The sequence below is a fragment of the Rattus rattus genome, chromosome 6 (genome assembly GCF_011064425.1).
Source record: "Rattus rattus isolate New Zealand chromosome 6, Rrattus_CSIRO_v1, whole genome shotgun sequence".
NCBI classification, from domain to species: Eukaryota; Metazoa; Chordata; class Mammalia; order Rodentia; family Muridae; genus Rattus; species Rattus rattus.
Genome location: NC_046159.1, coordinates 145,476,473 through 145,499,875, shown reverse-complemented (window position 1 = coordinate 145,499,875; position 23,403 = coordinate 145,476,473). Strand labels below are relative to the sequence as shown.

Sequence of the window (23,403 nt, the reverse complement as noted above, 5' to 3'; positions counted from 1 at the left end):
GGTTTCCAATAACCATATCCGTGCAGGGGATACCAAAGAATTGACCATGACACCTGCATTGGAAATCAGAGGGTGTCTGTAATAGAAAGCTATGGTTTCCTAAAAGACGTAATGGCGCCCAAACTAAGCAGGGGGATGACACAATCCATGGCCGGGAATACTCACGTCAGCAAGCTGAGTCACTCCACTTGCTGTCTTTGCCAGTGTGACAAGGTCTTCCTGCATCTTATCCACCCATGACTTGATACTGTGGAATGAGAAGGAGGAAAGTCCCATCAGGTTTCCCACAAATACTGGTAACACACTGACATTTTATATACACATGTATGTACATAAATAGTTACGTTTTTAGTCTCCCTCCCCCGGTTCCCTCTAAGATCATCTTCCCATTCCTCGTTCAAACTGAGAACACTGTGGAACCATTGTCATACTAGGGTTTTTACTTTCACAACTTATTTTTGTTGGAGTTATTTGTTTCTGTTTGGTTCTTATATTTACATGTGTGTACAGACTGAAATGCCCCCAAATCGAAATGAGAAGAGTGACAGGGTCGTCTTGGGAATCAAAAGAGTTAACGTGTGCTCACTCAAAAAAAAAAAATATCTCATGAAAACAGTTACTATGTACAGCATTCAAAAATACACATAAACTGTATATTCTGATCATGAAATGAGTATCTATGAAATGATCATGTCGTCATCGGCTTGCCCCAAGTCAAATCCAAGGTCACAGATAGCTCAGGACACAAAGGCTAAGGGCATTTCATCTCCCAGCTGCACTCTGAGGTCCTGAATGACCCGAGCAGCACTGCAGTATTCAAAGCAGGTTCTACTCATGAAAGTTATTCCCTCAGCATCTAAATTCAAGTACTTCCAGATACACTCTTGTAATTAATGCATTTAGTATGTTGAAACATGAACCATTAATATCAGTACATTTTATAAACATCTAAATTGAATAGCGCCCAGTGTCCAGCATTCGAATGAATGCAGTTTGACGTTCAACAACATAACGTTCTCCTATGGCACTACATGCTGCAAGTCTACAGTGTGTTGCCTTTTCTCCAGGAAAACATAGAGAACAAGGGTAACAGAGTCAGGATGCTTAGAAGAGGTTTGAATTCGAACTTGAAGTGTATGTGATTTGAATCAAGGAAGTGAAGTGTGAGAGTCTTTTCTTCCTTCGATGGTGAATTCCAACAGTTTGTTAAGTCATCAACTTCATTTCAGAAACAGAATCAAGAAAAATAAAATCCAACCTGGAAATACTGTCTGGGAGAACGTGTTAAAAAACACAGAGCTGAGAGAAGGAAGGAAAGCTCAAAGTCAGTCATAAAGATGACGAACTGCCTATGGGAAAAAAAGTAACCATTTACATGGGAAACAACCACTTAGTGAATAAAATATATTAGAACTAGGAATGCTTTAGCACAAATAAAATCATTATAAATGTGTTCTCAGTAATTCTGTATGGATAAGGGAGGGAAAGGTAAATGACTATCAAAAACAGCATAAAATAAAATTTACAGAACCATCAAAATAAACAGTGTGGGTAATGCCCAATATTACAATTCATGCTATTTATGAATGGGTGTACATATCTAAACTACAGTATAAACACTAACCGGATAACACTGTTAGTATTACATCATTATTGTACTCACTTCTATAATCAGAAGAAAAAAAGCACATTGATGTACAGGTAGAAACAAAGACAACAGACAGCATTTTTTAATTCCAGTCAGATTTTCTCAACTATACACAGCTACTAAGCCCTGAACTCCAGAAAGAATGAATCATTTCTCAAATATAATTCCTTAACATTGACAAGTAGTAAGAAATGTTAGGCAGACCTAAGCTGGAGCAGGGAGGGGGCAAGGGACAGGGAGAAAGACAGAATGAAAAAGAGAACATGAGTGTGTGAGTGTGTATGTGCACACGCATGTGCACACATGCACATGCATGGATATAGTCCATCCCTGAACATTGATCTGTGCCACCTTAACATTCGAGTGCATGGTCACTGGTGACGTTCACAGAGGTGAACCACTCACTTTTGGGCTGAGAAGTTATTCAGGACATAGACATTCTTCTCTGCCCCAAATGACAAGGTGTCAAGAATACTTTCGAAGTACAAGCTTCTCTTTTAATAGATACTGTTTTCTTTTTTAACTGTTACCCGATTTCTTTCAAATATTACAGAAGCTGGAAGACATTCAGAAAATATAACATTTACGTGCAATAAATTGCATCACAAACACAAAATATTTTTGTATTTTCTGTCACACTGTCCAATATACACTCACACATGCTAGAAAGAATAAAAAAAGGGGGGATTAAAACTTGGTCTGGGCAAAGGAGAACAAGAATAAGAAGAATGTGACGACTGAGAAATGTCTTTGGTGCTAAGAGAGAATTATTTAATGCCTAAGTTCTAAGGGTCAGAGGCTGGACGAAGGGCTGTCGGAGAGAACGACCCAGCACCAGCCTCAAGTCACCTCAGTTCTCACTCTGGCTCTCTGATTGTCTTCAGGATCCCAATTAACGTGAGAGCTAATTAACAAAAGAAAGGCATAAATGTTTTATTCATTTTCCATGTACCTGGAGACTCGAATGGGACCAGGATGCGCCATGACAAAAGACCAAGCACATCACAAATGTGGAAGATGAACAGGACAAGTGAGACCTAAGAAAACGGAACTCCAGAAATGCTACCTGCTACCAAGAGCCAGACAGGCCATGGGAAAGAGGGAAAGATCAAGCTTACTTCCCAGTTTGTTTACATCCGGGTTTACTGAACCCCCATCACCCGTCTCTGGTGATCAAGGCTGTTTCTTAGGTTTAATACATAAAGAACACTTCTCCCAACAACTCTTGCTTTGTTGGGGTCGGGGTATGGTGGGGGGCGGTGGACACGGCCCTTTCTTCAGTTCTATCCCCTTATGTAACAAAATCAAGGTGCCATATTTGCATACTTGAATCAACATACTATCCTTAACCCCTTCAAATGTTCATGGCAATAGCTACTTAAAAAGTGGTATTTGAAAGACAAAAGGAACTAACAAGGAAGGCACAGAGAACACAGTGCTTCCAGTCAACTCAGCAAGTCTGACCAGTAGGAGAACGAGCTACGTCTAGACCATGAAGTGACAGGAATTGGAGGTGGGGGTAATTCAGCCAGACAAAAAAGGGGTACAGAGCATCTCTTAAGTGATATTACTGAGGATGCGGTTTGTATGCTCAAAAAGGATGGTAGTATTAGGAAAGGAGTATCAGTGACAAGGTCAAGGAGAAGCCTGCGGACATGAGAAAGTACATTTTCCTGACACCACATAGATGGTGGCTGGAGGTCAGAAGAAGGAAGGATGGAGAGCACAGGTAAGAAATAACAGTTACTCAATTCACTCAACAGTAATAGAAGCTCAGTGAAATTCTGAAGTCTGTACCGACCACAGTTACCTGTGGATACAACAAGTGAATGGGAGGAAGACTCTGGCAGGTGATTTTGGAAGCTTCTTAGGAGCAGATGGGGGCATTTTGATGCAGGGGATCAGAAGAAAATGCAGAAGCACACGGTAGAAGGCAATGAGCAGCTTAGAGGCTTGGATGACTTGGTCTCTGCTGGCTTGTTGTTCTGGTGCCTTGCTGGGGATCGATTCCAGGGTCTTGCACACACTGGCCAAGGGCTCTGCCACCGAGCTACACTCCAACCAAGGAGATTGTGAATCTGAGGTGTTTTTTCAGAGACCTGAGTATACACTAAGCAACTGAATGAAACGGGTTCAGCGCTGGCAGAAGAAAAACCTGCGCAGAATGTAAAGATTGGTGGTTTTCAGTGTCTAGCCAGGACACAGGCAAATCAATGTAGCACTCCCTAAAGACCAGGTACAAGGAAGGAAATAAACAGTAATTAGAACTGAGGAAAACAACCATTAATGAACCGGTAGAGGGATCTGAGTGGTGGCAAGAGAAGGGCATCTAACAATGGGATCACAGAAGCTCTGAGACCAAACAACAGCTTCGTGAATGGCGGATCTACCAGCCACAAAAACCCAGAGAAGAGCATCTACCTCAGCCTGGAGGAGAATGAGACTCTGAGGGCTTAAGGCTCCCATTTGTTTTTACATTGTGTGTGTGTGTGTGTGTGTGTGTGTGTGTGTGTGTGTTGTGTGTGTTTAAACAAGATAGGGCTATTGAAATGTTTCTGCCTAAAAGGTCAAAAAAAAAATGGAGGACTGTCAGAGAGACCACATCTTTAGTGGCAATGAAGGAGGTGGAGGTGGTACACAGTGCACTAAAGGGCTCTCTAGATTTGGCAAGACAATCCAGAAGACTGTGCCCTCAGACATTGTCCTACCCTTCTCCTCTAAAGACTACTATGGTCCCGGTATCTATCCTGATTCACACATACATCAAAAACCTCTTGTGGTAAGGAATAGCAGAAGCGAGCAGACCACGCAGTCTTTCCCCAGGTGACTAGTGTGCAAGCATTGTCTCCTGTTGTCCTGCAGTCGTACCTGGACTTTCGTGTCTTCACTTCCTCAAGGTCTCAATGTCACTAAAAAGTTTTATTGCCAATTAATTTGCACGCTATTCTTTTATTCATCTGCATGTTTCAATAGCCTCGTTTTAGCTTCATTTTCTAGTGGCTGTGATTAAACATCCTGACAAAAACAACTTACATGAGAAAGGGCTTCTTTAAAAAGCTGAGTTCAAAAGTACAGAGGCCAAGGAGGCAGGGCCTTGAAGCAGCTGGTCATGTTGTGTTCACAGCCAGGAAACAACGTTGCTTCCCAGCTCTTACTCTCTGACTGTACGGTCCAGGACTCCCAGTCCATGAAACGGTGCTGCCACAATGAGCAAGTTTTCCAACTTCACCACACACAATACCATACAGGCATGCCCAGAAGCCCATCTCCTAGGTACAACTACAGCAACCGACACCACAGAATCTGTGACACGAATTTCACAATACAATAAAATACTAAGCAATTCTAGCACCCAACACAGGGACTGTATCATTACCATGAGAAGGTAAAAGTGTGGAATCCATTCACAGAGAGCAAAATAAAGGGAGAACACGATGCATCTCCCCAAGGGAAGGAAGATTCTGCTTCCAGTCAAACTTGAAGGAATCTTTGAGACAAGTGGAAACAATTAGAAAGACTAGAGGAAAACTTCGAGCTCACTAGCTCCATTCAATTTCTCTGTTTCCTGAGTAATTAAGGGGAAGTTATCTGTTTATTGACAGTGGATCTTCAGAAAAGGAGTCAGAAAAGGGGACTGGAAAGATGACTAGAGAGCACTTAAGGCTTCGAACTACACTGGAGGACATCCCGCTCACCAGGGCCTGTCAGCCGGGGTACATCTTACCGGCACAGGCTGCCAACAACAGGATGGAAGAAAACTACTGTCCACGAATGTGCAGCAGTTACAACAGGCGTGAGCGGAAAGCAAAGACGAGGAACACGAAGGTTCTAGCAACTTCACGATCTCTACTGATTCCAAACAGCAAAAACCCTAAAATATGCATTCAAATTAAAAAGATATGCATTATATTCATAAAGTACCTGTTTGCTAAATCCTTTATCCATGGAATCAGGCATCCTATAACACAATTAACCACGAAAATACTATGCATTAGCAAATTTCAAATTTTTCTCAGTAACTTTTTAAAAGTTTTCATCGGAACAGCTTTATAAAAAAAAAGATCCGGCTGTTCATGGTAAGGAAAAATGTGGCCTGGGTACACATATTCCATTTCCATCACTTGTATGCGTTTTCCACAACATATATGCGTTTCCAAAGAGCAAATGCCTAGGCTGAAATGCATCTCAGTGGTAGAATGTGCTTAGATAGGGGAGATGGCTCAGTAACTAAAGTACTTGCCAGATAAGCATGAGGAACTGAGTTCAGATACTCAAGCTGGGTTTGCTCGGCAATGGTGGCACAGCCCCTAATCCCAGGAGTCAAGAAGCAGGGCCAGGCAGATCTCTGTGAATTCAAGGCCAGCCTGGTCTACATGAAACTGTCGGAATACGTAATGTCTGTTCTAATATTCCAAATTCAAATGTTTATCGAGTGTCAGAGCAAAAAAAAAAAATGGGTATTATTATCCTCCTAGGTCCTCAGAACTCACTTCACAGTTACTACAAAGCTCCAAGTGTTTAATGTTCTCTGCAGAATCCATGTAACAGGGGGCATCCAACAGCATACCTAATGGGGCAAATATTTTACTGAGTAAGTAAAATACCAAGTATGCCTATTGATTTTTATGGTATATAAATGGCCAAAATCCTAAAAAGACAGCATAGGAAATGTTTTATTTTCGTGGAGTTTAAAAGAAAGAAAAAGCTGCCATCAAATTAATATTCCTTTTGAGGTTCAGTTTGTGGGTGACACAGCACCCTTTAGAAAATTCCACCCTCAGAAAGAAAGGAAAATGGCAACCCGTTTCATTTTGTTCATACTTGAGGAACATCAAACTCAGGAAAAGCACAATGACACCTCATTTAATCTATTGTGGAGTGCAACCGTTGAGCAGGAAGTGTCAAGCTATTGATTTAATTATTTTAAAAGCTAAGCGGGTTAAGCTAAGCTACTGCCTGGGTAGAGCAATGAGGTCACAGTGAGAAGGAAGAACTGTTATGATAACTTGACTCTACCAAAGGGGGTAAGAGTCAGAAGCTTACGTTGTTTATATTGAGGACCGCCCTTCATTCTACGTTGATGTGGGTAAGCCCTGTGGAAAATAGATGAAGTATATGAAGCCATTGCTATTTGTAGGGGAAAGATATTAAAACACACATTTTCCCCCCATTACTCCACTAGTAATTTCTGTGGAGACAAAAGAAGAATGTGGGCTACGGCATAGAGAAGAGAAAGCCTGCCTTGCTACAGTGAGAGGCCTTTCCTGAGGCAAGTCTCTGCCTGTGCATTCTTTTTAAGCAATAATTTTATATTTATCCCGAGTGAATAAAAGACACAGCGGTGCCTTAAGGAGCCGGGAACAATTAAAATGCCCAAAATTCTACCAAAAGAGTCATTTTAACTGTGCTAACATATAAATAACATGTCCATAAATTTAGGTAACAAGATATTTCAAAAGTAAACTGTTCTACTTGCTATAAATATTTAACCAATGATAAACTGCTCCTATTTTTGTTATATAATAAACCACCCACGGTGTCCCTGCAATTGGGTAAAAATAGCATCGAGTAACCCAAAGATTTGGGAGGCATATAAATTTACTAAACACGCATTTCTCAGGACATGGTAACAACGCACAAGTGAGTGTTGTGTGCCCGTGTGTAATAAAATCACTTGGCATCTCCTTTATTTTGTAATTTGTGTGACGGTTGAGATGTTCCAGGAGCACTCGTTCCTGAAATTACTGGCAATTTAGGCATTTTCAGTAACGCCGCTTGCTCTCTTAGAAGGAAGCTGTTTCAACCTGTGAGATGCTTGAGGATTCGATTCCATTTTTATCCAGAGGAATCCTGGGAAACTGAGAAAAGGATGTGATCACACTAATCAGGGTGGAGAGGTAAAGGGCCTGGCAGTGGGAGATGAAGCTGTACCAAATAAATAAACCTCATTATTCACTACTCAATTGTCTCTGCCTTTGTTTTCCAATGGCCTTCACCTCAGCATGTGTGAATCCACTTTGCACCTAATCATATTCTCCGTTTTCAAAGAGCAGAGAGTCTTCCCGAACAAGACTTTGCCTGTCATCTTGGAATCATTCTTTTGTTTTATCTGCATGTTTTAAATCGGTTTAGTTAACAGCTTCTGCCTAAACTGCTACAATTTGTTTCCGGATCCCAAACAAACAAGCAAAATGCTTTCAGGTTGATACTATAATGTCACAGGTTTCCTAGCTAGAGAGCAGAGTGGGGGATGGGGGTGGGGGAGGTGTCCCATGTGAGATGTGCCCTAAACCCTTACTTAGCCTTTTAGCCTACAGCATCACAGTTAGTTATAACCTCCAGCACCATCCCTGCAGAGCCTGATGCCAACTGGGGTGTCCCACATGGCCACGCAATCTGCTGCTGGTGTTTCTATGAACCAAAGGAGCTGAATTTCTAATGGCTCATTATGAAACCGCCATTCATTTTAGTGAGGAAGCCTCCTCTCCTTTTCCGTTTGTATTTTGACTGGGCCACAAGAGAACAGGTTCACGAAATGTAGTTTAGCCTAATTCCAGCATATAAACATTATTTAATGTCATGGCAAAAAAAAAAAAAATCCTCGTGTCCTTTTCTCTCAGTGATTATGTGAGCCATCAAATAGTTCTAGTACTTCAGAACCTGCAAATGTTTGTTAATGTTGGGACTCTGAGGTAAACGAGAAGTCCTCTTCCCCACTCGGGTCTGTGTCCGCGGTCAGCAGGCTTAGACGTTTCACAAGCACGTATGTCACTTTGTCTTATTCTTTAATCATGGGTCCCCCCAGCTGCAAACCCCCATCCGTAGGTTTCTTCAGCTTCACCCCCAGACCCCACCATCCAGATCGATTCCGGCTCCTCTTCTGTTAAACCAGAATCCTCAAAGTCTCTTAAACCTTTCCTCCCTAATTTTCCTAAGCAATAGCCAGCCGCTCCTACAAAGCATCGTGCAGTGATGCCAGCTCAGCGTCCAAAAGAACACACGATTCCCTGAAATGGACGGGCCATGCAATTCTTCATAGTGTCATCGACAGGCGGAGTGATGAACATTTACTGCAGACTCCGAAAACAGCTATGGGCGCCTCAGCCTGTGTATTCCAGGAACTGTTCTGAACATACTGTATGCACAACATCTTCAACTGCTACATAAAAAGAAAAAAACCTACTGAGATGATTTCGAAGCCTTATTTTATAGGTGAGGAGACGAGCGAGATGACCTTAAGCTGCCTAAAGCCAAAAGGAACAAGTTTCCAACGGAGCAAAATAGCTTGTCCTTAAAAAGTAACGCAATCCTCGTTCGTTTCAAATGAGGTGATGAGAAACGTTTGCATTCTAGTCATCCCACATCATAGTGGCCCTCAGCTCTCTGGCCATAACTTCTGCTTGCTGGATTATAGCTACCAGGGGTTCAAAGCCTGTTTCCCACACATAAAAAAAGGCAAAATGGAGTTTATACAAGTCTTTATTTTCACTCAGAATGAAAAACGTGTGCTTCTATTATCGACAAAACACCAAAAATCTATGTCTTTCCTTCCTTTCACATACTACACAATGTATATACTCATTCATACCACGTACGCATATGTGCATGGGATTACTTACACAGGACGATTTTCCTCAAATTAAAATGTTAAGGCCTCCTCTGGATTAACAGAGTAAGCAAGCACTATTGTTGTTATTTCCCCTTCTCCCTTCCCCCTTCCCCTTCCCCCTTCCCCCCTTCCCCCCCTTCCCCCTTCCCCTTCTTTCCCCCTTCCCCCTTCTCCCTCCTCCCCCTCCCTCCTCTCCCTCTCTCCCCTCTCTCCTCCCCCACCTCCTTCCCCTCCCATCTCCCTCAGTCTTAATAATTGTTCCTTTCCTTGTCACACCGACAAATCTAGCCTCTGCCTATTCTCCCAGAGACCCTCTCAGCACTCAGTTCTGACTTCCTTTTCCTGGCTTGCTACTGTCTGTCAGCTCTTCATTAAGCTAATCAACCAGTGAGGAAGGTGTGTTTACAAATTACTGTGGCGATGAATATAAGAATAACAATACCAGAATCTGGCCAGTACTCAGCTCTCTGCTGGTACGGAATTAACAGTTGAATAGTTCAGAGTAACCTTCACACCATGTACAAAAAGGTTACATCCACAATAGTGCCTTCTCCCCTTCTGTGTTGTCCACAGGCCCTCTAGAACATTCTTTGTGAACTCTATCCTCTGGTACCTTTGCATTGTACACACAGAGCTGAGGACATTCCGCCTCTTTCCACAGAGGAGCATTCTGAAAGAGAAGATAAAGGACCGATAGGCTGTGGGAGGCCGCTGAGTCACATATGACTCACAGGTCTAGCTTTGCAAAGCTTTGGGCTTTACTATTACAAAGCGTAGTGGTGGTCTGTTGAAAAATGGCCGGCTGAAATCTACATTGGAATACACTCTGAATGGAACATCAGGAACAACCACAGAATGACTGATGATGAGAAAGACGTTGGGAGACTGCAACTGTTCATCATCATTGATGCCTATGATACTTACTGACTGGTTATGGTTCTTCCTTCATAATGATGAGCTGTGTGGGGTGGACCTTAAAGTCAGGACTTCAACCCCAACACAATACTCTTGTCTTCTCTCAGAGACTGTGCGTTGTGCCCTGTCTCTTTAAAGTAGAGATTAAGTGTGATCCAGGAACTAAGTCTTTTTTTTCTAAGTGTCAAGCAATTATTTCAAATGTTAAATGTATAAAGAACAACAAAATGAGACCTTCTTCCTCTGAGAAGCCCAGGGTTTTACTAAAATTTGTCATTTACTTGTGATGAGGTAGCTACGCCCGGACGGATGGATTGGATGGATGGATTCTCTCCCACCTTGTGACTGGATCTCTTAACGTTGAGGGCTTTACTTAAATGTTTTAGTTTGGATTGACCAGACTCCTCAGCCACTGTGAATTGTGCCTTACAGCGTCCTTTTAATTCACCAAGAACATAACATAAAAACTCTATGTAGGTATAGTTGTGTCTAAGGCTTTCCCACCCAGATATATATTGAGGTACTTAGGCTTTGACCTATTTTCATTGTTGCTATAACCTATTGTTATTTAAACATTTGCTAAGGTGATATAATTTGAAAAGTTAATTAGAGGCATATCCCCCCCCCTGTCTTCAGTATTCATTGCAGGAGTCTTTCAACAAAGAAAGAAAGAAAGAAAGGCATTGTTTAGCAGCATTAAAGCATATAAACTTTGCCCATTTGATAAGCAAACATTGATTTTTAAAACAGAACCTGTTACTTGTTTTGATTGTTACATGATGCTATAAGGTGTATGTATATAACAATCTGGTTTTTACAGTTATTTATCCACTATCTCACAATTAGATTTTGTGCATGGTAAGAACGACTGGACTCTGTTTCACAAGACCTTTAATGAAATAAAATCTTTCAGTTTTATCCACATCCTGTGTACTCTAAACACACCCATCCCTTTTCCCATCCCAGTAACCAATGATAGTTCTACATGTTTATTTGAACTTTAAAAAAAAATCTTGAGGAAAAATGTTCTCCTTTCAAAAAGTTTATAGTGTTAATAGGGGGAAATATAGTTTGATTAAGAAAGAAAGAAAGTAAAAGCAAGTTCTAGCACTGTTTTTATTAGACAGCTAAGAAGAGGAAGCTGGTTGTAATTCCTCTCCAGGAATCAACCTTCTGTTAGCTGTGGCCCATGTGTGCAGTGCAGCAGAGGGCGGTGGGAGGGTAGGACGTGCGCTGCTCAGGCAAAGAAGGTCAGAGAACCACATTCTGGGGGGCCAGGAGGTTGAAAGCAATTTAACTGCAATATCTTTTCCGAGCTGGGCATTTATTTACCAGTTCATGTTCTAGGGTTTTATTCCTAGTTCCCCAAAGCGTTGTACTCAAGAAGAAAAGGACACGGACGCCGGAGGCAAGCTAAGCTTGCAGTCTTCTTTGTTTCTGGTCTTCAGAGACTGAGTTATTGTCTTATTTGCAAGTTAATGTATTTGCTTTGACAGCTTTTGATTGTTAAGTAAACTGGGCCCTGGAACAGCTGTGAGATAAATGATCCTGTGGGCTGTATTTAAAAGAAATGCTCGACAGTCAGGCCGGCCTGGGCTTTTATGTTCACGCATTTGTGTATGTGAACCTGCAACTAAAATAATGAGGGGAAGGGGAGAAGGGAGGGGGAAGGGAGAATGGGGAGAAGGGAAGGGGAAGGGAGAAGGGGAAGGGGAGAGGGGAAGGGGAAGGAGAAGGAAGAAGGGGGGGAGAAGGGGGGAAGGGGGGAAGGGGGAGAAGGGGAGAAGGGGAGAAGGGAGAAGGGGGAAGGGGGAAGAGGGAAGAGGAAAAGGGAGAGGAGGGAGGGGGAAGGGGGAAGGGGGGAAGGGGGGGAAGGGGGGAGAAGGGGGGAGAAGGGAGAAGGGGGAAGGGGAGAAGGGGAAGGGAAGGGAGAGAGGAGAGAGGAAAGAGGAAAGAAAGAACAGGCCATGGGGAGAAAGGGCCATGAGGGGAGGATTTTAGGCCAGGAATAGTTGAAGGGTTAATCTGTGTGGTCCAGCCACAGTGCCTAAGCCTTTATAAATAATAAGTCTCCATGTCTCTATTCATCTGCTGATGGATCCAAGAAGCTCCAACATATGAACCATTGCTCCCTAAGCTCCTGCGCTGGAAGAGCTCTTACTCCTAACTGTGGTCTACTTGACCATGCTCTGCATCACCCTCCCGCCTCTGGATCATACCAGGGAAATGGTAGCTTCATCACCATTTACTCAACATCTTAACACTTTGAAAATGGTTCTTTACCTAAAGTTACTCCCCAGTTAATGCCAACAATAATCATTATTAGGGGAGAATTGAGTTTGTCTCAGCTTAAAGTTTCAGGTAAACAACATCATGTAGAAGTTAAGGCAGAAACGTCAATTAGCTAGTTATCTGAGAGCCACTGTCAAGAATAGGGAGAGCTTAATGCACGGATGCTCGCTTGCTCGCTTGCCTGTCTTCATCTACTGACTAGGACATGATGTCTCTCACACTGATCTGGTCTTCCTACATCAATTAACAATCCCACACACTTACATGCCCACGGGCCAATCCGATATGGACAATCCTTCACTGAGGATCTTTTCAGGTGACTCCAGTTGACAATTAAAGCAAGTTATCACACCCGCCAAAACACATGCACATAACATATTACGTATTTTATAATTCATGCAGCTGCTGCTACAATTTTTGTCTTTTTCCTTCCATTAACCAGAATAGGGTGGGTCAACTAGATAAAGATATCCAAAGGGCAAAGTGAGGCCTTACATTTTCATCCTGATATTGAAAAAACAACCAACAGCTAATGGCAAAGATCTTTGTTATTTAAAATGCCATGTTAGTTTCTCAGACCTGATCTAGTCAGGTATGAATACACCGAGCTTCAGAGTGGACTGGACTGACATTCCTGCCAGTCTTTAGAATACCAATCTGAGGAGGACCAATACCTGGTGCCCAAAAGCAAAGTCGACGCCAGGAACTAAACAAGTAGCCCCCCACCCCCCAGTGGTGCAGAAAGGCTGGGCAGAAAGAGCACCTGACATTGAGGCGAAATAGCTATGGAGTCCAAGATGAAGGCCAGTTTCAAGCCCTCTCTGAAAACGGGGCGAGCAAACTCTAAACCGTGATGCAAACTAGAGCGACTACAGCATGATTACGGATTTTCATGGGGTTTCTTTTAGCATGTATATATGTAAGGTGTGTGAACACGGTGTGTGTGTTCATACGTGTATCAGGAGTATGTGGGTGTGTATGCACATGCATGTATCTCACATACGCAAGGCTCTGTGTGTACGTGTGTATGAGGTCTGTGGTGTATGTGTGTGTTGTACATGTCTTTGTGTATGTATATGTGTGTATCAGGTGTGTATATGTAAAAGGGTAGGCTGTGGGTGTTGGTTCTCTCACTCCAGCTTTATGCCATCTGGGGATAAAGCTCAGATCACCAGGCCTGAAAAGCAAGAAGCTTTATCACCGAGCATCCCAGCAGCTTCACAAAGACCTTTGAAGGAAACACAGAACTTGAGTCTTGCTATAATTACAAAAGAAGCTAATGCAAACCTTCACTTAGGATATATGTTTCAAACGTTCGGGGTAAATTTTCTTTATTATATTAGTCTATTAGCTAGCTCTCTCTCTCTCTCTCTCTCTGTCTCTGTCTCTCTCTCTGTCTGTCTCTGTGTGTGTACGTCTGTGTATATATGTGTCTGTGTGTATATGTATATCTCTGTATGTATGTGTGTGTGTGCGCGTGTGCGTGTGTGTGTGTGTGTGCTCATGTGTGGATGTGTGTTATGTATTATGGTTGCACACATGAGGATGAGCACATCATGACAAGGCCAGAGGACAACTTGCAGAAAGCCATTTTTCCACCAGGTAAGTTCTATGGCCCCAAGGCATCCAGATTGGCAGCAAGCGCCTTTCTTTACCTTTCTACTTAATCTCTCGCTCTGAGAGTCAAAGTGCTCAAGGCAAGCCATGGATGAGAAATGAATTGGTTTTCCTATTTGTTTAATGCGAGTAAAAAGGTTCTTGGTTAGTTTGGTTTGGTTTGGTTTGGTTTGGTTTGGTTTGGGGTTTGGCTTATTTTTTTATCAGGGGGAAGAGGGGATGTGGTTCAGACTGACCTTGATCTTGCAGCATATCCAAGGAAGGCCTCTGCTTCTCAAGTGCTGGTAGTACAGGCCCAGATTTAAGGTAATTTAAATAAGTATTATACCCCTTTCACGCCTTCATAACTACTAGGATTTGAACCTTTGTCTGACTCCTCACTTCCATTCTTCCTGTTATTTTTTTTTTACAAATTTAATTTGGTATATTTCTATAGTAGTGTATATTTGCCTTTTCTAAGATGTAGTAAAGGACTTTGCACTGCCATCTAAGCTGGTCACAGTCTTTGAATTCACTCCAATGAAGTAACAGATGGACCGGGAAGTGTGTGGAGTGAATGGGCAGACAACAGCTTGAAATGCAAGACACTCCACTGCCTCCATTCCAGAATTGTTCTATTCTGAGGAAACAATTTGGGAAAGCACAGAGCTAGGAACTCAGGGAAAATAATATTCTCTGGATTAAGCAGCTCTCCCTGAATTTCTAACACAGGGCCTGGCAGATTATGCTAAAAGAAGGAAGCTGAGCATTGGGAAAGATTCAGAGGGCTCAGAAGAAAGGTGAGGAATCAAGAGGGACCACATGGAAGGCAGGAATTCAAGAGTCAAAAGGAGCAGAGAAGAAAGAAGAAAACAAAAATAAAAGCAGAAAATTAAAAACAAACAAAAACCAAGTGGACTGGAGAGACGGCTCTACAGTTGAAAGCACTAAGTGCTCTTCCAGAGGCCCCTGGTTCAATTCCCAGCAGCCACATGGAAACTCCCAAATGTCTGTAATTCCTGCTTTGGGGGATCTGACACCCTCACACAGACAGCCAAACATTCAGGCAAAGCATCAATGTACATGAAATTAAAAAAAAGTTAGTAAAAAAGGAGAGAAACTAAAAATAAATGGACAGTTTGAAAATAAGCGTTTGCCATAAACGTGGAAATCTTGCAAAATGTGGTGGTTCAGGCTTGTATCCAGATATTGGAAAACTGAGGCAGGATAGTTGCAAAATAAATATTTCAAGTTTATCCTGAATAATTTTTTTAAAAAAAGAGCTTTTTTACAAAAAAAAATCTGTAAATAAGACACTAATACTTAACTATTCACTTTACCTTTTAAGGTCTGCAGCTAATAGTTCTGTAGATTAAAATATGACACAGTCCACAGTTACATGATGGTCCTGTGTACTTTTGCTTATTTCGCTCATTCTGAGGTGCCAGGCAAGACTGCTACCATTAAACCACCCTCTCCAGCAGTTTGGTTTATTTTATTTGAAGCTTTGAAGACAATTCTTCCACTCGACCATTTTTATTTACAACAAAAGTAACTCCTGTTTACACTCGGTTTATGGCTGGGTGAAATAATGCCAATGGATTGTTCTACCCATGGACACATCGTTCAGCGTGGAGAAGGGATTCAGGCAACACTGGTTTGCACTGAACAAAGAAAGATCAGAGATGAGGTGGATGCTTGTCCGCAGCAACCCTTAGGTTGGTCTCTACAGAGCTGCAGGCGTCGAGATTTATGTCTCTGCTCACTGTAGCTGTGCTTACCATGTCCATGAAAGACGTTTTAGTTATTGAACTGCTGGACACATGGGAGCACTGTACTATAAGCTAGTCTTTGTGCGTACGCTGTCCGCCTCCTGAGGCATCCTGGGTGGCTCACAAACAGAGGCTTACATAAGGGATTGGACTCCCCTCACATGGATCTGCATAGCCATTCAATTACTTTTCCCTTTAACAAAATGACTGACCGGAATCCAGTAATCAAGCTAGCATAGGAATGGCTTAGGCTGTCTTCTGTAATTCTCTCTGGGCTGTCGTTACTTCCTAGCACCCCAGTAAATGACCTAGGGGAAACTGAGCACTAAGATTCTCATAGGGCACATAGACCAAGTAGCTCTTACTGTCACCCTCTTCCTGACAGCTAAGAGGCACAGGTTTGGACGTCTGCTGGTGTAGACTACCCATTGGGGAGAAGATTCAGATCCCAAAAGGGTAGATTTTTTGCCCCAATTAAGGACAAGTGCTTTCTTAATTGTGTATGCTCTTTCTTCTATCTGCCATGCCCTCACTGCCATGCCTCTGCTGTGTTTCTTCCCTTTCTTTTTTCCTTGGTTCAAGTGTCAACACCTTAGGGAAGAATTCCTGACTGCAGAGGCATTTGACTTTGCCTTAAGAGTCTCCATATTAGACTCGGATTACTCTCCGAACCCTCAAAAACTATTTATGAGTTTATAACTAACAGAATTTTTGTGAGGATTCTTAACAATGCCCTTATATAAAAAGGGCATAAAGAAATGTCTGGTTCAGAGCACCCCGCCCCCATTGCTCCCAGGGATTAAACCACCAAAGAGTACACATGGAGCGACCCATGTCTCCAGCCACATATGTAGCAGAGGATGGTCTTGTTGGGCATCAATGGGAGGGAGGCCCTTGGTCCTGTGAAGGCTCAATGCCCCAGTGTAGGGGAATGCAAGGGAGGGGAGGTGGGGAGTAAGTAGGCGGGTGGGGAAGCAACCTCACTGAAGCAGGGGGAAGGGGTATGGGATATGCGGAGGGGAAACCAGGAAAGGGGATAGCATTTGAAATGTAAATGAAGAAAATATCCAATAAAAGAAAATAAATGTCTGGCTCATAAAAACATCTTTTCTAAAAAGTTCTGTGGTTGTGCTACAGCACAAGGGCTAAAGCTTGGGGCCCAGAAATGAATGATTTACGCATCTGGAACTTCGTATTCTTTGCAAGAAGGAACAGATTTTAAATTGAAACAATTGTCCCCACAACATGCACCTATATTAAAAATATAGATTTTTTTCCTAGACAAAATTAAAAAATAGTGTTCACTTTATTGAAATCCAAGTATTTAGTGTACAATTCTAGTCTAAAATTGCAGGCTGGGATGGGACATTGTAGACTTGTCAGTTTTGTGCTTTCATTAAATTTCAGAATTTTCCCTACACCGAATAATCAGTCTACTTTTTAAAACAGATGGAATTAAATTGTCTTCAGTTTCCTCTATTGGATAAATTCACAGGAATCTCCAAAGCCACACATTATTTATATACATTTATATAATACAAAAGTTTACAGTAATTAACTACTGCATATAATCTGTCTTACACTGAAATTTTCAAAGAGAAAAATTAGCAAACAAATACCAACAAAAATAAACTGTGACATTTACAATACGTACAACTTTATTGTAGCAAATCCAACATAATTCCTCTAGAAACATATTTAACCTCTGGAAAGCAGTGTGAACTTCCTCACTGTATTTAAAATATTTACAAATCCGTTTTCTAAAAAATAATTTACAGCACTGGCTAATTTAAACAAAATGAAAATAAATTCAATGTGGTAAAAAAAATCGTATAAAACCTAAAAGCCCTTAGCTTTTGTAAATTTATAATTTCTAAAATATAAGAGAATGTATTTACTCAAATTTAAAATGATTTGTAAAGATGAATCTTGAAATTATTTATAAAATCTTAGCTATCTAATAATATTTTTGGTCTTGAATTGCAAAGGATTTGCCAGTAGGAAATGGTTAAGTATTACCATGTCTGGAATTAGAGTGGTGTATACTATCTTTTGAAACTACATACAATTTTTATCCTTAAGTGGGGTTTTTTTTTTAAAGATACCAAGTGAAATATAAAATTGGGAACCAAGTACATTCTAGAATAAACAGGTATATTACTAACCTGCCATTTAGCTTCCTTTCCTATCAGAAAGAAGAGCTTCTCGTTGAAGTTGCTATAATCAACAGCTCTATTTATTGTTCTACATCTTATTAATATCCTTCACACCCTTGTTAACAAAAAATAAAATAGCATGCTCCCCCAAAACATTCCATATACCTATAGATTAAGTAATTGTTCAAGCTGGGTTTTACCCAAAGCAAGCCTTGGCTATTATGATTCATTTTTACACACTTATTTTTCTATGCTGTCAACTCCCCTTTTTAATTGTTACAAAAACTCACATATTATGTATAACTTTATTGAAACACATCATATTGCCATATACATGGGTTGTCAAGTAAAATATATTAGTCTTTGACCTCACCCCAGGCATTGACAACAATTAAAAAAAATATGCCTTCCGGCTTTGAAACAATACAACTTCCTAATGTAAAGAACATATCTCCTTAGAAGAGAGAAAATTCCCTCTGTTACAAATCTTTTACTCCCTGCTTACAAAGTGCAGAATTGTGAATGCTGTTACTCACTTTGATAGCCCATGCACATATATGTGCACATACATGTATACATATATAGCCTATAATTAGGCTCAGTATTGTCATTATTTTGAAAATGTGTTTGTTCGTTTTGCTTTAATGTGCACATATAGGGAAAAGAAGTTACACATTTTCAAATAGCCTCAATTCGAGTCAGGGCACTATTTTCTAATGGAAGCCCTCTCAGAGAAGACAATTTAACAACAGAGAGAGAGAGAGAGAGAGAGAGAGAGAGAGAGAGAGAGAGAGAGAGAGAGAGAGAAGAGTATTTCCCATGGGAGGCCCTCCTTTTGTTGCATCTAGAGGTTGACAAGGGTCATTTCACAGGAAAGCAGACATAAGTGACATTCAAGGCAAACCAGCTCCAATATAGCTCACTTCCCAGGAGAACATTACACTTCTCCAAGACACTGCAAATGTTTTAAGGGCAGAAAAGCACAATGCCTGTCAAAGTGTCTTGTGTATGCTAAGAAAGACAGGTAATTTAAGGAAAGTCTTTGACATTTAACAGGGAATCATGCTTCCACAATCTCCCCTCCTCCAACTTGACACCTAATTAAGCGTCAATACAAAACAATGTAATGGAACAGATGTACTAGCCATTAGCAGGAATTACCCATTCTCCTATCAAATCAGAGTATACAGAGAGGCCTCCACTTGTAATAGGTTGGCTTAATTGCCTGAGAATTCCCTGGAGAAGTGTACAAATACATCAGGACATGTCACACATGCACACCCACAGACTCACCCTGTCACCCACCCCTCCTCCACGGTGATCCACACCTTTCTCATCAGTACATTCAGGTTTCCCAAGGAGAGCATACAGTGACCGCCAGTCAGTTATACAGGATCAAATGGTTAGATGAAAAGATAGATATAAACAAGTGTACAAAAGTAGGATTTACCTCTAATGATACCCCAATAAATTTCTCTATCCACCAATGCTTTCCGTAACATAGATATTTAGGGTTTTAAGTAAAAATATAATACAATAAGCAAAAATGTGCTTTAAAAAAATGTAAAAAGGGGGCAGCAAAGAATTATATATTCTGCAAATTTACTGTGATTCATAACTATTGCAGTTGCACAATTTGACAATTAAATGAGTCTTACACGATTTGAGGCAGCTCAGGAACCCTGAAAAGGAACAACCAACTCTCCTTGTGAAAAGCTGAAATGTTTAATATCTTTGTGTCCCTCTGATTAAAATCCATTTTGGCCTTGAATACAGTATCTGCTGAATTCAGTGACTCAGAATACGCCTATGAAACCTTTTAACAAAGTCACTTGTCAGGGAGGAAATAAAAGATTTCTATAAAAGGTTAAAGACGTAGCTAGATTTAGAATGTAGAAAGCTGGGTTCAGGGACTCAGCTGGTAAAGGCACTTGCCTTTTAATGCCTGGAGAAGTGGTTTAACCCGCAAGATCTGTATGACTGAAGTACAACTAACAAGTTGCCCCCTAACCTCCACAATCACACAGTGATATACATGTGTCACATGTATATATGATATACATACAATATAGATGATAGATCAATGATAAGTAGATGATAGATAGATGATAGATGATGATGTATAGATACATAGACACATAGAGAGATAGATACATAGACACATAGAGAGATGGATACATAGACACATAGAGAGAGATAATAGATACAGAGATGGAGAGATAAATACATTAGATAGTAATAGATACATAGGTACATAGAGATAGAGAGATAGATACATAGATACATGGACACATAGAGAGATAGATACATAGATACATAGATGGAGAGATAAATACATTGGATAATAATAGATAAATAGATACATAGAGATAGATACAAAGATAGATACATGAACACATAGAGAGATAAATACATAGATACAGAGATGGAGAGATAAATACATTAGATAATAATAGATACACAGATACATAGATGGAGATAGATAATATAAATAGGAAGTAAGGAATATAAGACTTATTCTTAAGGATATTAAATTAGATTTTAATATCTACAGTCAATGCAGATAATAACTGTCATTCTTAACTGGAATCAAAGAAAGAAAACCCAGATCCAGGAATCCACCTTTAAAACTGAATGTTTCAAGAGAGAGAATGAGTTCAGTTGGCTACTTATGTATTCTTCGACAGAGAGGTCTGTGATAGAGAAATTCGGGGTCACAAGCCCTATTTCAGGCCCCTGGAGGTTTAGAAAGCAATGGTGGCTGACTGCCTGTCAGGATCTTAAGGAAGTCGGAATGCCTGGGATGGATCCTTACCACTTTTAGCCCCTGAAGAAATTCCCAAGGCCTATCAACACATCTCCCCTATTGGAGCTGCGGGTTCTCAGAGCACATATCCAGCCACCTCACAGATAAGGGAAGTGCCCGGGGATCACTTGCCACCCTGACTTCTCTAGTCTAAGATGAACCATGAGGCTGCCTATACTCTCTTCGTAAGCCACCAGACACAGCGCAAATTAGACACCTAAGCGCACACTGCTTTCAGTGCTGCACAGATTCTGTATTTCGTGATTGTTGGAGGGAGGGCGGTAATGGGGGGGAGGATGGGGAGGGGAACACCCACATAGAAGGGGAGGGGGAGGGGTTAGGGGGATGTTGGCCTGGAAACCAGGAAGGGGAATAACAATTGAAATGTAAATAAGAAATACCCAAGTTAATAAAGATGGAGAAAAAAAAAAAGCATGGGCATCGTGACTATGATGAGTTCTTTGTGTTTATTCTCCACGAGATGCACGTTTTTGTGGGTATGGCAATGTGCTCTTTTTCTGTATGCAGCGTCATGCTCTGTGCTCCCTAAATATTGTTTATCTCATTGTAGGCTGTCTTAATTGCCTAGAGCTCCAAACGGCATGTCTGCAGTGTTTCTGGTGTGAAAATCAGTTTACTGGTGATCGCCTCAGGCTCCCCTGGCTCCCTGAAGAAGCTTAATGACTGACAACACACTGGCTGCCCATCGAGGGGATAAGATGACCCATCACTGTGCTCTCTGTCACTGAGAGCTGGTAGTACAGAAAATAATGTCATGAAGGGGCTCTTTGGGGCCTTCAGCACACCACCCTCGTGAAAAATATGAGAAACCCAGGTTTCTTCCAAAAATTGACTGACGTTTTAGAATTCATAAGGTTTAGAAGGAAGTAAGAAATGCAGTAAGATTCGTACTACCAACTGTAGTTTTAAACTCGTCAAATATATTTCCAAATTCCTACAGTCTTTTAATGGACTAGTTCCCATCTTCTTAAAGGTCTTCAGTTGTTCAATAAGTACCCGCCATTTACACTGGTGATTGAAGAGAGCCTCGATGCCCACAGTACCGCTCTGATACCTTGCCCAATTGTTACCATAAAGATAAAATGTCCTGAATTCTGACAGTGACCCTGTATAACTCAGAGTCTACAATACGTATTGACCTTGACTTGCTTCCCAAAGGCAAAGGCCATGTCGTATTCAAAGTCTAACAACCGAAACAAAAAAAAGAAAAAAATAACCATCCTTTGTGCATGAACTGGATATTCTTTTCACAGTAAACAATCAACAGCTATTTGAAAACATCAGGCATCATATTAAGTCAGAAGGGTCAGAAGTGGCAAAAGTGCCCTCACTTTAAAAGGCTCAGCTCCATGTTTCTTTCCCATGTGTACACTGGTACATGTAATGTAGAAGAATATATGGCTTTGAGCTTAGAATCTGCCCATGCTTGTCTATTTCCATCAGATTTTTCCATCCTCCTTTCTTCTCAGACACTGACAAATACGGTATTCTGCTTTCAACAGCATTTCAGCCCACAATGGATGAAAACGAGCTGTACTGAGTGACACTGGTTTATAGACAATGGAAGAAAAGCCGAGGGAAAACTAATATTATGTTAGCACAAATGCTGAGCAATGATTGGAGGTGTATTAATCTTTTGCCATTTAAAGACAGCTTTCCACCCACAGTATGCTACATTAATGGCACACATAAGACCCTGAATGATATATGCTGCTTGCCTACTTCAAACCTATACCCTAATGCAGATATTATCGATTGAACCTTCTTGTGTAGCATGTCACCAAAAAAACAAAAGTTACCTACTTTCCACTAAAGCTAATCCATCACTCAAATCTTGTCAAAGAAATTCCAAAGACTGTACAAAATTGCCAGGTTGTACTCTTAATAAAAATTGATTCTTCACTATCAAGGTCATACCATCAGTTGTTAAAATTAAATCACAAAATCAAAACAACAACAACAACAAAAACCCCTCTCTAGTCATTAAGCCCTCAGTTGCTTTTCTATTTATACCGTGATAGTTCGATTGGATCAATATATTTTTACCATCTGTTAAATTCAGCATCTTATTAGCCTGGCCTAGAACCTTCTTTTTCTTCAGAGACAGTAATGACAATTGTTGTTTAGAAATTGTCACTAAAATAAGCATACATATCCAGTGAATTTTAAAGAGAGGGGCCATTCTGTCACCTTGTCTACAACTTAAAATATGTTCCTTTTTTCAGAGTCGAAACTTACTCCTCCACCAGACTGTACACACTTGAGACATCCACAGAGCCTGGATCCTAATAATCAGGAGTCATCGTGGCTTGGGGAATAGGGATCTGTGCGTTTTCTGCATTTGCCACAAGAGTGTCTCAGGATGAAGTACCCCGTTCTCCTCTTTCAGGTCATGAGGACTTAGGTGGAAAAGAAGACACAAGTTCTTTGTGTAGGCAGGCCTGACTCTCTTTCAGGAAACTTAAGCATTCTAGACCCCAAATCTTGATTCAATAAGATGTGTTGCAGCCGAGCCTGCCAAAAAGCATTGTCTTGGGCTCTATGTTACTGCTCCTTGTCTTTCATATCAAAACTTGACTCCCTGCTGT

General features: G+C 41.1%; 1 protein-coding gene across 1 annotated transcript in view; it reads right to left on the bottom strand.

The window, feature by feature from the left end:
* The window catches only part of Cacna2d1 (calcium voltage-gated channel auxiliary subunit alpha2delta 1), a 530,523-nt gene that overhangs the window by 454,753 nt on the left and 52,367 nt on the right, over nt 1-23,403 (bottom strand). The window contains exon 2 of the mRNA XM_032907054.1: nt 166-247. Within this exon, the coding sequence (XP_032762945.1) occupies nt 166-247 (82 nt within the window). The remainder of the gene's footprint in view (nt 1-165; nt 248-23,403) is intronic.